This window comes from Gymnogyps californianus, chromosome 7 (genome assembly GCF_018139145.2).
Source record: "Gymnogyps californianus isolate 813 chromosome 7, ASM1813914v2, whole genome shotgun sequence".
NCBI lineage: Eukaryota > Metazoa > Chordata > Aves > Accipitriformes > Cathartidae > Gymnogyps > Gymnogyps californianus.
In genome coordinates, this window is record NC_059477.1 from 31,313,986 (window position 1) to 31,327,427 (window position 13,442).

The 13,442-nt window shown below is 39.2% G+C and overlaps 1 protein-coding gene across 1 annotated transcript in view; it reads left to right on the forward strand.

Annotated features, from left to right (window-relative positions):
* SLC49A4 (solute carrier family 49 member 4) overlaps positions 1-13,442 on the forward strand; it is a 64,013-nt gene that overhangs the window by 12,867 nt on the left and 37,704 nt on the right. Inside the window, 1 exon segment of the mRNA XM_050900441.1 lies at positions 7,824-7,917. Coding sequence (XP_050756398.1) covers positions 7,824-7,917 — 94 coding nt within the window.

Genomic DNA, 13,442 nt, shown 5'->3' on the forward strand with positions numbered 1-13,442 from the left:
GATTCTTAACTAACCTCAAAATTCAGGAGTGATGCTTTTCTTTCAAGGACTCATGCGACGACGTTTATGCAGAGAATGCATGTTTTTAATCTGAGAGTTACACTGAAAAAGGGTGGGCATGAGTGTTGGCTCTCACATTTTCAGTTTTGCACACAGCCTTGCTGTGTCTGTCCAACAAGTACCAGCAGCAGAAATAACTTTATCTTTGGGTCAGATCTGGTCCTTGGCACCAGTCCTTCCTGATTTGGCAGGGACTTCCCTGTGGGTTTGTTTGCATCGCTGGTGATGACACTTCTGGGATATTGGCTCTTCTGAATTTCTGACCCTGATTAGAAAGTCTACGTCAAACCACAGGAACTATTTTACTTGAAGTTGCTGTGTTTATACATACAAAGTTTGTTTCCTCGAATTTAAATTTTGCAAATAATTTATAAGAAATTTCAAACTCCTCCTGATAGCCTGAGTGTTAACTGGGCAGCTATTGTTGACAGATTCTGCTACAACAGCTGTAAGATATTATAAAGAGAAATTGCCCCTCTGAAGATCATTACCTCCTACATCTGCGTTTCCAGAGGTTTCTAGTACATATTTTGTCTGGGGATCTCAATCTGCCTACTATTTATGTCAGGCGGAAATTGGAGCACAGGGTCTAGTGGAATTTGCCCTTGCCGTGCAATCTTCCACTGAAAGGTGGAACTGGGCTGTGTTGTAGGATTCGTACAGGAAAAGGTCTGCCTTTTGTATCCTAGACAAGACTGGGGGTTGAAATGTAGCTTTGGGTCTAATCTATTTCAGACAGGTCCTATATGATAGAGCTTGATTCTTACTATTTGATACCAGAAGGATGCTGTCACCTGTCTTGCAGAATCCTTAAATTGAGTTTGCTTCATTTTCAATCAGAAAAAAAATACTCAAGTCCTAAACCTTTTCAGTTGAAATTCGGATGCTATTTTGGCAGTGCCACATAGAGCCAGGGGAACAGATGGAAACAATTGGCTTCAGTTTGTTTTAAAAACACAGCTTACAAAAGATGGGGCAATAACAGAAGCATCAGGATCATGTAGTCAGAGAGAAAGGGAGATCCAGGTTGTGCTTAACAGCACCCCATGATATCTTGGCCTTCAAACTAGGAGCAATTTTTGATTAGCTACATATGACCTGGTAGTTGTTCTCTCTTGCATGCAGTCTTTGTGTTTGGTTCCCAGTTTTTCTTGCTTCCGAGTGTAGTTGATGCTATTCTTGAGAATGTATTTATTTTCCATTGAGTTTCCAAACACAATTTATGCTCCTCTGCAGTCAAGTGCTTTTGTGGAATCTGAGGCAGGCCCGATATACTGATTTTTCAAGTTTGTTCTGTGTGTTAGCAGAAAGATTGGGACCACATCTCGGCTATGAAGTCTTTTTACATCAGTGAAAAGGTTCTTTTCTTTTGAGAATTGTATTGCATGATGCAAGGATGCTTCTTCTGAAAGAGGATTGCTGCTTATCCTCCTTAATGACAGTAGTCAATTTGGCGAAGTGCAGGCACAATGGAAGTTTTATTCACTGTGTTTAGTAGAAAGGTAGCAAACTTTTTCTGATATTTTAATCATGACAGAGGTAACTGATCTTATGACAGTAAATGGCGCAGCTATTAGTATAATTTTGGTAGAATTACATTTAAAATACAAAGATTTCTGGAGCAGTAGATAATGGTGAAGAAGGAAGTTCTGTGCAGAGCTTTCAGGATTCCCTGACAAAGTGAGCTGTTTAATCAAGCTTTTGTTCTATTATGGCTAAATGTAAAGGCATGCATTAAGGAGGAACAGAAACAGAGCCATCCTACAAAATGGAGAATTGGTATCCAGCAGAGAAATCCATTTAAAAAAGAATGCTTGAACAGTAAGGAGGGTATTCAGACAAGACACAAAAACAATTCCAGGACCAAAGTAAAATTATGAAAGACTTGGAGCTCAGTGCTTTGCTTACTGAAACCAAAGGTAGAGGTTCTTTTTTGTAGGTTAATTTCATAGAAGGAAAAATGCAAGAGCCTGTGCTTTGTTTTGTCGAGAAAGGCAAAGCAAGAATTTGTTTGAAAAATGAATTTGCTTTAAGTTGGAAGGAAAAGCACAATTTAACAGTGAATTGTTGGAACAGCTGTTGAAATTGGGGAGTTTTTCATTTCCTAGTGTGTGTGCATCAAGACAGGATTTTATTTTTATTGGTTTTTTAGCTAGATATGGTTTAGTCAAAATAATAGTAGAGTAGTTAAGCAAATGCTCTCAGTTCAGTGTCAGAAGGGACTGTTCTTGCTTCCAGCCTGGTCTTTTAAAAACTGTGAAAATATGCAACAGGCTGATGTCACTCGTTTCTAATTAGAGCCTTGTTGTATTCTGTATTTGTGAGGACTGACTTTAGTATCTGCAGCTGAAGGAAGGAAACCCCTCAAATGTTAATGCATCCGAGAGTGGGGTGTGTGAGCTGTACGAGGGAAATCCACTGCTGGCCGTGCCAGGCGGAGGGCTGAATCCGGCAGCCTTTCCTCTTGCCAAACTTCCTTTTATCGTAGCAAAGGTGAAAACTGTCTGTTCTGCACATCCAACTGCAATTTCCCCCTAAGATGAATGCTTCATTAGGAGAGGGGGAAGAAACAAACCCAAACAATATCTGCCATTTGTGCGATGCTCTGAACTAGAAGTGTGTTGCTTTCTGTGGGTCTGTAGCAGTAGCTGGGGAACCGGGGCTGGGGGGCACTGGGGAACACTGGCCTCAGCCGGGGGGATGCACAGGGTGTTCACTGCCACTAGACAGCAGAAGTAGAAACTTCCACTTCTCGACATGAAGACAATTTTGACTTGAATGTGTGTTTTGTATGAGTAAGGATTTTTTTTTTTACAGTCTATCAGTCACATGTTTTATGAATTTTTATTGTAATGGGAGACTGACAAGCAAGAGAAGGAATGGTCATACTTCTCAAAAGCTTACAAAAGCATTAAACAGTTGTTAATCATGTTCTCTTTCTGAATGACAAACTGATAATGTATAAATAGTTGGAATGAGGAGTTCATTGTATTTGTACAACATCTTTTATTAAATTTCTTATTAAACTGGGCATAATAAGTCACTGGGTTATGAGTCAGTAATGCAGTGTGGAGGGGGAGATGCATTTTCTTTTCATGTACTTTAAAAAGCATCTTGAAAGTAAGGCTTGCTGGAAGAGTTGTGGGGGATGCAACACCCACGTATTGGATGCTGTCGCTTGATGTTGCTGTGGGGGAGCTGAAGAGCAGCTGGGTGCCACCGGCAGCCGCTGCCACCCACTCCTGTGTGAGACCACGTTGCGGCGTGGCTGGGTTTTGCTTGTTTTCTGTGTTGGGCTGTGGGTGGTGGGGGGCCCTGGGTTCATCACACCGTGTGTGTTGCTGCAGCAACTGCTTTCCCAGCAGAGAGGAAAGGAAACTAGTGGGCCAGCTAGAAGTATCCCAGAGGCCAGATCAGGTCAGCATATCCTGCCAGCACAGGTAATCATTAAGGTTTATAGTACAACATGGTCTTGGCAGGATTAAAAGTATGTGTTTTGCAGGAGAGTTAAGAGGATTGTGGGTTGAGAGTTTGTGTTAAAACTCCAATAGTGGCAGGAGTTTGGGGATAGTTGTTTTAAAAAGAAATAAAAACCAGCAAATGCAGCGTGGGCTACTGAAGTTGTAAAGCAGACCATGTTATTAGCCGTAGGAGGGTTAAAAAGTTAAACAATATCGACTGTTTCACTCATAATTAATATCACTTTTTATTACTGACTCAATTTCTGCTGCTAGCTCAGACTTTTCTGTTACTGTCAATGATGTTTGGCCATTCTGAAAGTGGCTACACTTTGCTCAACAGTCAGTGCCACCTGTGGGGCCCAGAAACCTCCTGCAAGAGCAGGGTGGGAATGAGCAGCTAACAAGAAAGGCTCCAAAGAACAGAAAACTTCCTCCATTGGCAGAAAATCCCTTTGTTGTGGTTTAACCCCAGTCAGCAGCCAAGCACCACACAGCTGCTCCCTCACTCCCTGTCCCCCCCTGGCTCCCGGTGGGATGGGGAGGAGAATCGGGAAAGAAGGCAGAACTCGTGGGTTGAGATAAGAACAGTTTAATAACTAAAGTAAAATATAATACTAACAATAATAATAATGAAATATAATAATAGTAATGAAAAGGAATATAACAAAAAAAAGGGGGGGGGGAGGAAAAAAAAGAGTGATGCACAATGCAATTGCTCACCACCCGCTGACCGATGCCAGAGCTGCGATCCGCCCCTCCCGGCCAACTCCCCCCTGTTTATATACTGGGCATGACGTTCCATGGTATGGAATATCCCTTTGGCTAGTTCGGGTCAGCTGTCTGGGCCATGCTCCCTCCCAGCTTCTTGCACACCTGCTTGCTGGCAGAGCATGGGAAACTGAAAAGTCCTTGGCTTAAGATAAGCGCTGCTTAGCAACAACTAAAACATCAGCATGTTATCAACATTATTCTCACACTAAATCCAAAACACAGCACCATATCAGCTGCTAGGAAGAGAGTTAACTCAGTCCCAGCTGAAACCAGGACACCCTTTAAAGGAGTTTCTTCTCTTTCCAGCCATGTGTCAGAAACCTCTGATAGAAGGGGACTGGCAACTGGATGATGGATTTTAAGAAGCTGCAGCCCCCACACCCCATCAATTACCACTTGCATTTACAGGGTAAAATTAATGAAGTTAATTACATCTACTCAAAATCTTGGTCATGTGAATTAGATCTTTTAAAATAGAGAAATAATTTCTTGCAGGGGTCATGGGCTTTTTTTTCAGGTTTGGTTTGTTATTTTGGTTTATTGTCCCCATGATGCATGCTGCTATCTGAAACACTCTGGGGTGCACCTTTTAGAGTAATGCAAGATGTCCCATTCAGATTAAGGGCCACTGCAACGTTCAAAGCAAAAATACTGAAGTAATTATAAAAATACTATTAAAGACTAATTTCTAACAAAGATGAAAAGGAGGGTGGATTCAGAGAGTTAAAACGTAAAGCAAAATAGAGGGGGAAGGTGCTTAGAGGGCAGAAATACATCATGTAATTAGCAAAGAAAATGTCTAATATGCTGCTTGTCTGACAGTCTTTCACTTGTTCACTTTGGTGTCATCATTTTCAACATGCAGCTTTAACCAAAGGAATTTTTAGGGGTGTGTTTACATGTTAAGGTGGAAGAAAAAAGGCCAAAGAATAATCTGTGCGATCAAAACATTTAAAAGTAGTACATTACAGTGTGTAGTATTCAAGATGAGGACTTCAAAGAATGTTTGGAGAGATCAAACATACATGATTGTGAGGCTTTAACTGATAATTTCATTTTAAAATTACCCAACATGTAAGGTTGACATTAAAGATAAGCCTAAATTTAGGGCTGGGGGAAAACTTCGGCATCCAGTTCAGTTTTCACTGAATTGCGTGTTGCTTTTCTTAGGAAACATTTCTGCAGATTTAAAGTAAAACTTTTTCTTGGTTTGTGTGTTTTGGTTTGGGGATTTTTTTTTTTTTTTTTAAATTAAAAATCAAATAGAAGTTTTTTATTTGGAAACACTCCTCATGTGTCCTGTGGTGATTTAAACTTAAATTTCTGTATGATACTCATTTACTGCTGTGCCCTGGGCTTGCACCTGGCCTGTGCCTCCTGTGGCGCCCCGTGAGCAGGACCTTCCAGGGTGTCTCTGTCCTTGTGTCTCCTAAGAGGCAGAATGTGCCGTGTTTGTGAAATGTAATTCAAAAAGACCTTGGTTTACATGGAAAATAAGAAGGTGATATGTACATTACTAGAGCTTTCCTGAAACATTGCAGCAGCGTTTCCAAATGGAAAACTTCAGATTTTTCGGTTAAAAGACTTGTGTTTCAATTTTCCATCAATAAAATTCTAATTCTTATTGCATACAAGTTCTTGTTATGCACAAAAGCAATGCTAACAGAGATTCATTTCCCAGGAGAAAAGGCAAAAGCATCACATATGCAATCCTGATACAAATAATTACCCCCACAACATATGCAGTATGGTAATATGGGGTTAAGCATGGCATGAAGGCTCACCTTGTGGGCCAGCAAACATGAAGAACAACAGGATTTTGAACAGCCATATTATCTGGGCATTTAGTTAGGGCGCTCTGAACACACACACACACACACACACACACACACACACACACACACTTGAAAAACCAGTTCACCAGCAGCATGTGCTGGTTGAGGACAGAATCAAACAAGTAAGTCTGGGCGGGTGTTGGAAATCCTTCAAGGAAACAAATATTCTTGGCTGATGATACCTCTCCAGGGCATCAGGGATGTTGAGGTGTCCTTTGGAGTCACAGGACTGCAGGTGGCATTCCTTTTGTTAATGACTGAGCCATACCAAAGGAAGTCATACTTCCATTTCAGAAAACCTGTAATATTAACTTAACTTCTTTTTGTTTGGGTTGTCTTGGGCTAGGTTGATTGAGAGAGGAGCCGTCTTTGGTTTGGTTTGTGCAGTGTCCAGCACAAGGAGTTGCATACCCATGAGTGAGGTTCATAAGAGCTGTTGCAATAAGAGCAAAGTGATGTCTCGTCCTCTAAAATTACATTTTAGTAAAATACATGCTCTAAAACCCCCATAAAATTCATGTGGAGACAAAATATTTAATGCGACTACTGGTTGAATTGTACTGATTACAGGACTCATTGACATAGAGGGAGCTGAAAATTGGCAGTTTTAGAAAGAATCAAAATAATTTGTTTGTTAGGTGAGTTATCATAGGGACTTGTTCTTTTTCTGTTTGTGTTTTGGGTAGTTCCTAGTTTCACCTAAACATTAGAGTTACTGCATGTTTGTCATCATTTAATTACTTTTATTATGTTCTGCTAAGAACATAGAAGCTCTTTATTTTGTTTGTTGCTGTGAAATTGTTTCAAGTTTTACGACTTCACAGATGTAGCCTGTATCAGCGGTTTTTAATTGTACATATTTATGGTATTTATGATTTTGGTGTTTTACAAGGTTCTGGAGGTTAAGTCCCTCAGCTGTCACCGTTCTCTTTCTGTTTGCTGCTGATGGAAACACCTTAGCAACAGCACCAAGTAAACTGCTGGCAAAAGGAATTGCAGCACTAAGATAAAGTTGTTTTCTAATCTAAGTGCTTCTCAGTCGAGAATCACAGTATGAGGAAAAAACATATTCAAGGAATCAGTCAATTGTAGCTTTTTTCTAATATACTATATTTACAACCTCTGACAATTTGAGCTGAGCGCAGCAAAAACCTGGCCTAATTGCAAGGACTGCAAAAAAAAAAAATACACTTTTTTCCCCTGAATAAATGGTTATTTCTTCAGGATGAAATGCATATCTGCGTTATGAAAGAAAACAATAACAGTGCTGTGTCTGCGCTCATTAAGTGGTTGGAAAAGAATGTACAAGTCCGGATTTTTCTTTGGATCTACGTAGATTTCAGATCACACACTGGAGCGTATTCCCTGATGCTTCTAATTCTAAAGGGAATATTGTACGTTTTGATGATACTTTTATTATCACTTTCACTTCCAAGAATGTCTGTAAGATTTTGGGTACAGTCCTGTGCAATAGTATGCCAAGAGTAAGCCTTTGTAATTCTGGAGTGTAAGTATAGAAAATAACACAGGATTTCATAATGTATCTGTAATTCATATCAGCACCAAAGTGTTTATGATTTGAAAGAGATATACATTACTTCTGTGAGACTGCATGTAAATATATATATTTACGCAATATTTTTTTTTGCAACATTGCTGACTTAACTTGTAAAATACTGTTGTTTTTTCATCTTAGGTCTGAGGGTAACTGTGTTACTAACATCATCCCTCATGGTATTGGGAGCTGGCCTGAGATGCGTTCCAGTTTCAGACCTAGAAATTAGGAAGAAGTAAGTGAATTAGTTATTTTTAATATACATATTTTATACTTTCTGCTAATGTAACTTTTGCTGCTACTGCAAAGAAATGTTAGTACAAATTTTCTGTATGAATTTGATACGCCAAATGTTTGTTGTGTGGATGTGGGCTTACGTGCTTCTTTGCTTCTTAAATGGATTTTTCTAGTCTGTATTCTACATAGTATCTGAAGATCAGAAAGCCCTTTACAAACTTGAGTTCATTAAGCCTCACCCCATCCTGCATAACTAATACTAATCTGCTTTGCAAACCAGGAAGCAGAGATTTAGAGAGGTTCAGACACTGGCCCAAGATCACACAGGGAACCATGCCACAAAACCCAAAAATATGTAATTTGTATGCAAATGTTAAATAATTAGTTCGTGTTTCTCATATTGGGTGTATGGGATTGTGCAGTGAGACAGATGAATTTACACAAAATGGCCTTTTTCGTGTAGTCTCTTCCAGTCTGCATTCCCAAGTAGCCTTGTACTTTCTCTGTGGTTGAAATGGATGCCTTCTATACACTTGCAATTTAACAGTTTGTGATAGAGACAGTATCTTCCTAAAAACCACACAATCTAAACAATTTGATTGTCCCGTCAACGTGTCCTGAACCTGGGAATCCTTAGTAAGTATAGGAGTCGCACTCGTTTTGTACAGCCGAGGAATACGGATCGCTTGTTGTTAACTTTCTTTTGCAGCTCATGCTGAAAGAGGAAGGAGTACAGGCATTACTACATTTTTCTGCTTCTTTAAAAACAGTAGTAGCACTAGCTCTTCACCAGTTATGCTTGCATAACATGTAAGCACTAAGAAAAGAACTTACTTATAAAGGTTTTTATGTGGGTTGTTTTTTTTTTTTTTCCCCTTGAATTCTAGTCAGCTTCCAGGCAGTCCTTGTATTATTTCAGCAAGTTCCTTTTTTTCCTCAGTATTGCTTACCCTGAAAAGCAGCTTGGAAACCTTTAAGTTGAGAAAGAAAATGTTTGGTGTGAAGTAGAAGGCAGATGACTGGGTATCATGGATAAAACAAAGGAAGAGGTTCAGAGAGGACTGAGAATGTAATAAACACATTGATTGTAAAACTAGCCCTGATCCAGGAGTAAGTAGCTAGTATGTAATGAATGGCTTAGTAAACTAAGTGCAGTGTGGCGAGTAGGGGGGATGCAATTTCAGTTCTTAGGTGCTTAATGAGCGTATAAGGAAACCCGAGGTGCTCCTGAGGTTAGTTTCCCAGCGTTGCCCATTTCAATGTGGTGTTCAAGGACTTTGTGAGCAGGGGAGGCTGAACTAACCATATTGTGCTACCGTTCACAGTGACCCTTTTAAGGTGAAAATGTACTGTTAAGGTGGCCAGGAAGAGCTGTCCTCATTGTGCCCTTGTTTTACGTTTTCTCAAGATACTAAGGGGTGCTCAGCATCCAGTTCATCCGTTCTGACCAATCTTGGATTAAATATATATCTCTTTTAAATGGGCCAGATGTCTTAAATGCAATGAAATGTGGTGTCTTATGTAGCTTTTCATTTATGATTTATGCCGAAAGATTTGTGCTCCCCTAGGCTTTACCAAAGCAAAGATGAAGACTGTAAGAACCCAAGAAGAAATTCCCAAATGAGATTTAGATGTGAGGTATCATCTGGGGAGTGGGAAGGAGAGTTTCCACATGTTCTCATCACCTTTAAACAAGGTTTTCCAGGATAACTGCAGCAAGGAGACCTAGGAGAACAATGAAATAAATGCCTAAGGAGAAACATTCAAAGAACAGCTTCTTTAACTATAGGGAAAGAAAGGCTGTGGACTGTGTAGAGTCTGATGAGATGTATAAAATATGATGATACATTTCATTGAAAACTATACAGGCAAAAAAAAAAGAGCGTGAGCAGAATCCTGATGGAAAAGGTGACTAATTTCATTTATCCATGCTGTGAAAATATGCATCATCTCCAGCTGAAATTGATAAATTTGCTTACGTAGCCTACTCCCAAAAAAGAGAAATTTTCAAGAACTGCAGCTCTACCTGAGGAAGTAGTTTAATCTTTTACACAGTTTGATTAAAAATCTACAGAGAACTAATTATAGCTAACTGTGTGAAGCAAAAGGATGGTTTTCAGTGAAGGTTTCTTGAGACATTGTAAATAATTGTACAGACTGTGTGATGTTATGCCAGGTAACCTGCATTGTTTTGAGGGCTAAGACTGAAGGCCAATTTTCATCAATTACTTGAAGCATGATACCAGATAAAATAGTATTTTTGAGATGAGCACTACTGCTTAATACATTAGCAGCAGCTGGCTGAGCACTAAACTGTGCACTTATTCTGAATGTGTATATGCGTTAATACGACAATTTGAACGTTACAGAGCCAGTCAGATGGACAAGATCACACACAAGCTAATATTGGAGCATTTCAGAAGCCAGTGTAACTGGAATTTCTTTAAATGCTTTTGCATGTTTTGTAATATGTTCCTTCAGTCCCTGGGTAATCTGCAGTAATATACCGAAGGATTTCCATGGGACAATTATGTCAGAGTTAAGATACATAAAATTACAAGAACGTTCATGAGGTTTGTCAGGTTTAGGGTTTTTTTTTCTACTTTGTAGCTGTCTCTGCTCCCTAAGCTCTTGTAATTTAACATTAAGGAGAGCTACTAAAGCCCATTGCCTATCAGAGCAATCACAGACATGAGGAAATCACTGTTAAGACTGACATGTAATCCTGACTGCTTTATGCTCCTTATCTCACACAGACCTGTAATATCCAAGTGCGTTCTTAAGCTCCTTTCTAGTCTGTAATTATTCTTTTGGCTCTAGCATGTAACAGCAGACTAAGACTATCTCCAGTTCTTCGAATCATGTTTTAAACACAAACCTTAACCTCTGTTTTCAGTTCATTTGATGCCCATGTATATGCGTAACTTGTATGAGGGAAAACTCAGGTTGCACACTTGAGTGTGTCGCTTGAAGCAGCTGTTCCCTATGGTGAATTTTCATTCTCTGCCAGCGTGTGACCTAAAACCGTACCGGGAATCCATGCTAGAACTGCATAAATTCAGTGAAGGCTGAAGTGGGAGTGCATGGCGAAAATGTAGAAGTATGGACTTGCATGAGATATTGAGGAACCATCCTATACATGGACTAGTAAAGTCCCTCTCACGTACACATATGCTCTTACTTACCTGCCTTCCTCCCCAGCCCACTAACCTGTGAGGTTAATGTGTATATCATACAGACAAGGAGGTTAAAAAGAATTTTTCTGATGTACCACGCAATTCTAGGTTTGTCAAATGTGCCAGATATGTGACCGTGAATTTGACTTTTAAAAATAAATCCCCAAACCATTATTCCTTTCTAAATGTTATGAAAACCTCATTTGCCACACCTTTTTTTTTTAGTTCGTAGTTAATGTAAATTATATAGAACATAAAAAAAGACATTATTGAATTGTACCATTCCTGAACTTGTACCTTGTTCTCTTCCTGCTTCTCTTCCCTGACGGTTACAAGAGTATCGCCAATGCTTTTTGCCTGCATTTGGTCCAGTCCTTTCCTTTTTGGACTACTGCTTGGCACTGAGTGAATATTTTCATTGGACTCTTTTAGAATTCGATTATTTTATCCTGAACATTAACATTACTAGGAGGCCATTTTTTTATAGACAAAATCAGGGTTGTTTTTTTCCCCCACATAAACACTTCATATTTATCTCATATTCTGTGTTTAGGAATAGATTTACATACAGCTTAGGTCTTCCATATGATCGTAAAATAATAAATCTAGGCAAAAAGCTGTATGAGCTGAAACGTATAAGAAGGAAGGAAATAAATGATGAAATCAGCCCATAGCCATAAGTCTGTGGCTTTTAAGACTGACTGTGTGATGTAAGACTTCTTAAAATGTTTTGAAAGACAGGATAATTAAAGACATGGAAGTAAAGAATGTAACATAATTTGTCATTTGTATTGAATATATTAATTAAGCAATTTATTAGAACTTAGTATGCTGTGGGCTGGTAGTGTTTGACCTTCACATTAGATTTCACAACAGAGAAATATTTATTGAGGACCTTGAGTCACTGCAGTGAGAGGGCGCTCCTTGGCAATAAGTACCATTAAAGCATTTGTTGGGAAGTCAGCAAAACAGTAACACAGAGAATGACAGTGGAAACAGGAGCGGTTATTTACAAAGTCGTTTATGGGGGACACACCGGTAATTGGTAGATCCTGTAAAAGGTTTTTTTCTTTAATAATACCACTTCTTAGGATTTTTAATTTTTTTGCCTACTCTTAGATATATTGATGTTAACTTTTTCCTTTATTATATTTGAAGATTCGCTCTTACCACATCTTTGGTACATTTTGTTTCTATTAGCTAGTTGCAACCTAGTTTGTATTTTATTCTTGTTAGACTTATTCTTTAATAGTTCCATGTTTTCCCTTTTTCATCCCTGAAAGCCTGAAGATTGACATGGGATCATCTCATTGTCAGGTGTTATCCTCCACTGTAGAAAGCTTTTAATTTTTTTAAATCGTATTAAGCTCTTTGCCTTAGTCTTGTGACTCATATTCTGTTGGCTAATTTCTGTCCTTAAAGAAGAATTCATATTAATTGAATTTATATCAAAGTTGCTGCATTATAATCAAAACACCCTCTTGCTCTTTCACTGGCCTAAGAAAAATTGTTCAGGAATGTTTAAATAGGTCTTGTTTATCCCATTCCCTAATTTGATGCATCTCCTGTACACTCCTACTCCTTTACTAAAAAATCCTACTTAGGACCTATCTTGTGCTAAGTAATCTTCATCAGCTTTCTCCCATGGCAGCCCTGATAGCAGCCAGTCCTGGTGCCCTTCCCTGATAACTTGTTTCAGTATGTTTTGCCTCATTAGCCCATAATGTAATTGCCTACTTTGTGTTTACAGCAATGCTGTTTATTTTGGGTCTGTTCATATTTGATGAGTGTGTCCTCCGTTAGTGTTGCTTTAGAGATGTCATCTTTTAATAATGGGTTTGTGGAGTGGGTTAGCTTTAAAAGAAAAACAAAAAAAACCCAACATTTAATAAAAAAAGAAAAGCCAAAAAGAAGCTTTGATTTCATGTGCCCTCATCCTTCAAACTTGGATAAAGCTTTAAGTGAAGAAACCCTCTTCTCAGCCGTGTGACAGCTGTGATGGCTGCACAATAACATGGCATGATGATGTGAGGATGTGAGTGAATTTGTCACCATAATGCCAGGGGTCTCGCTGTACGCCTGCCTTGTCCCTTTCCTCTGTCAGGGATGTCTGACGGAGATGTCAGGGTCTTGGCCTGAGATTGCTGCCTTCCTCTCCTTGCAAATCCTTGTCTCTCTCTTGGCAGATTCTCAGTAATAATAGTTTTGGAGTAACTCCGTTTTCCAATCCTTTTAAATTTAAAACTGAAACTCACTTTTTTTCAGACCGTTGCAAATCTGTTTGCTGTTTTCTTTAAGAGTGGGAGAAGAGGCATGAGGCTGGGATGCCTGGGAGATGCTATGGTCC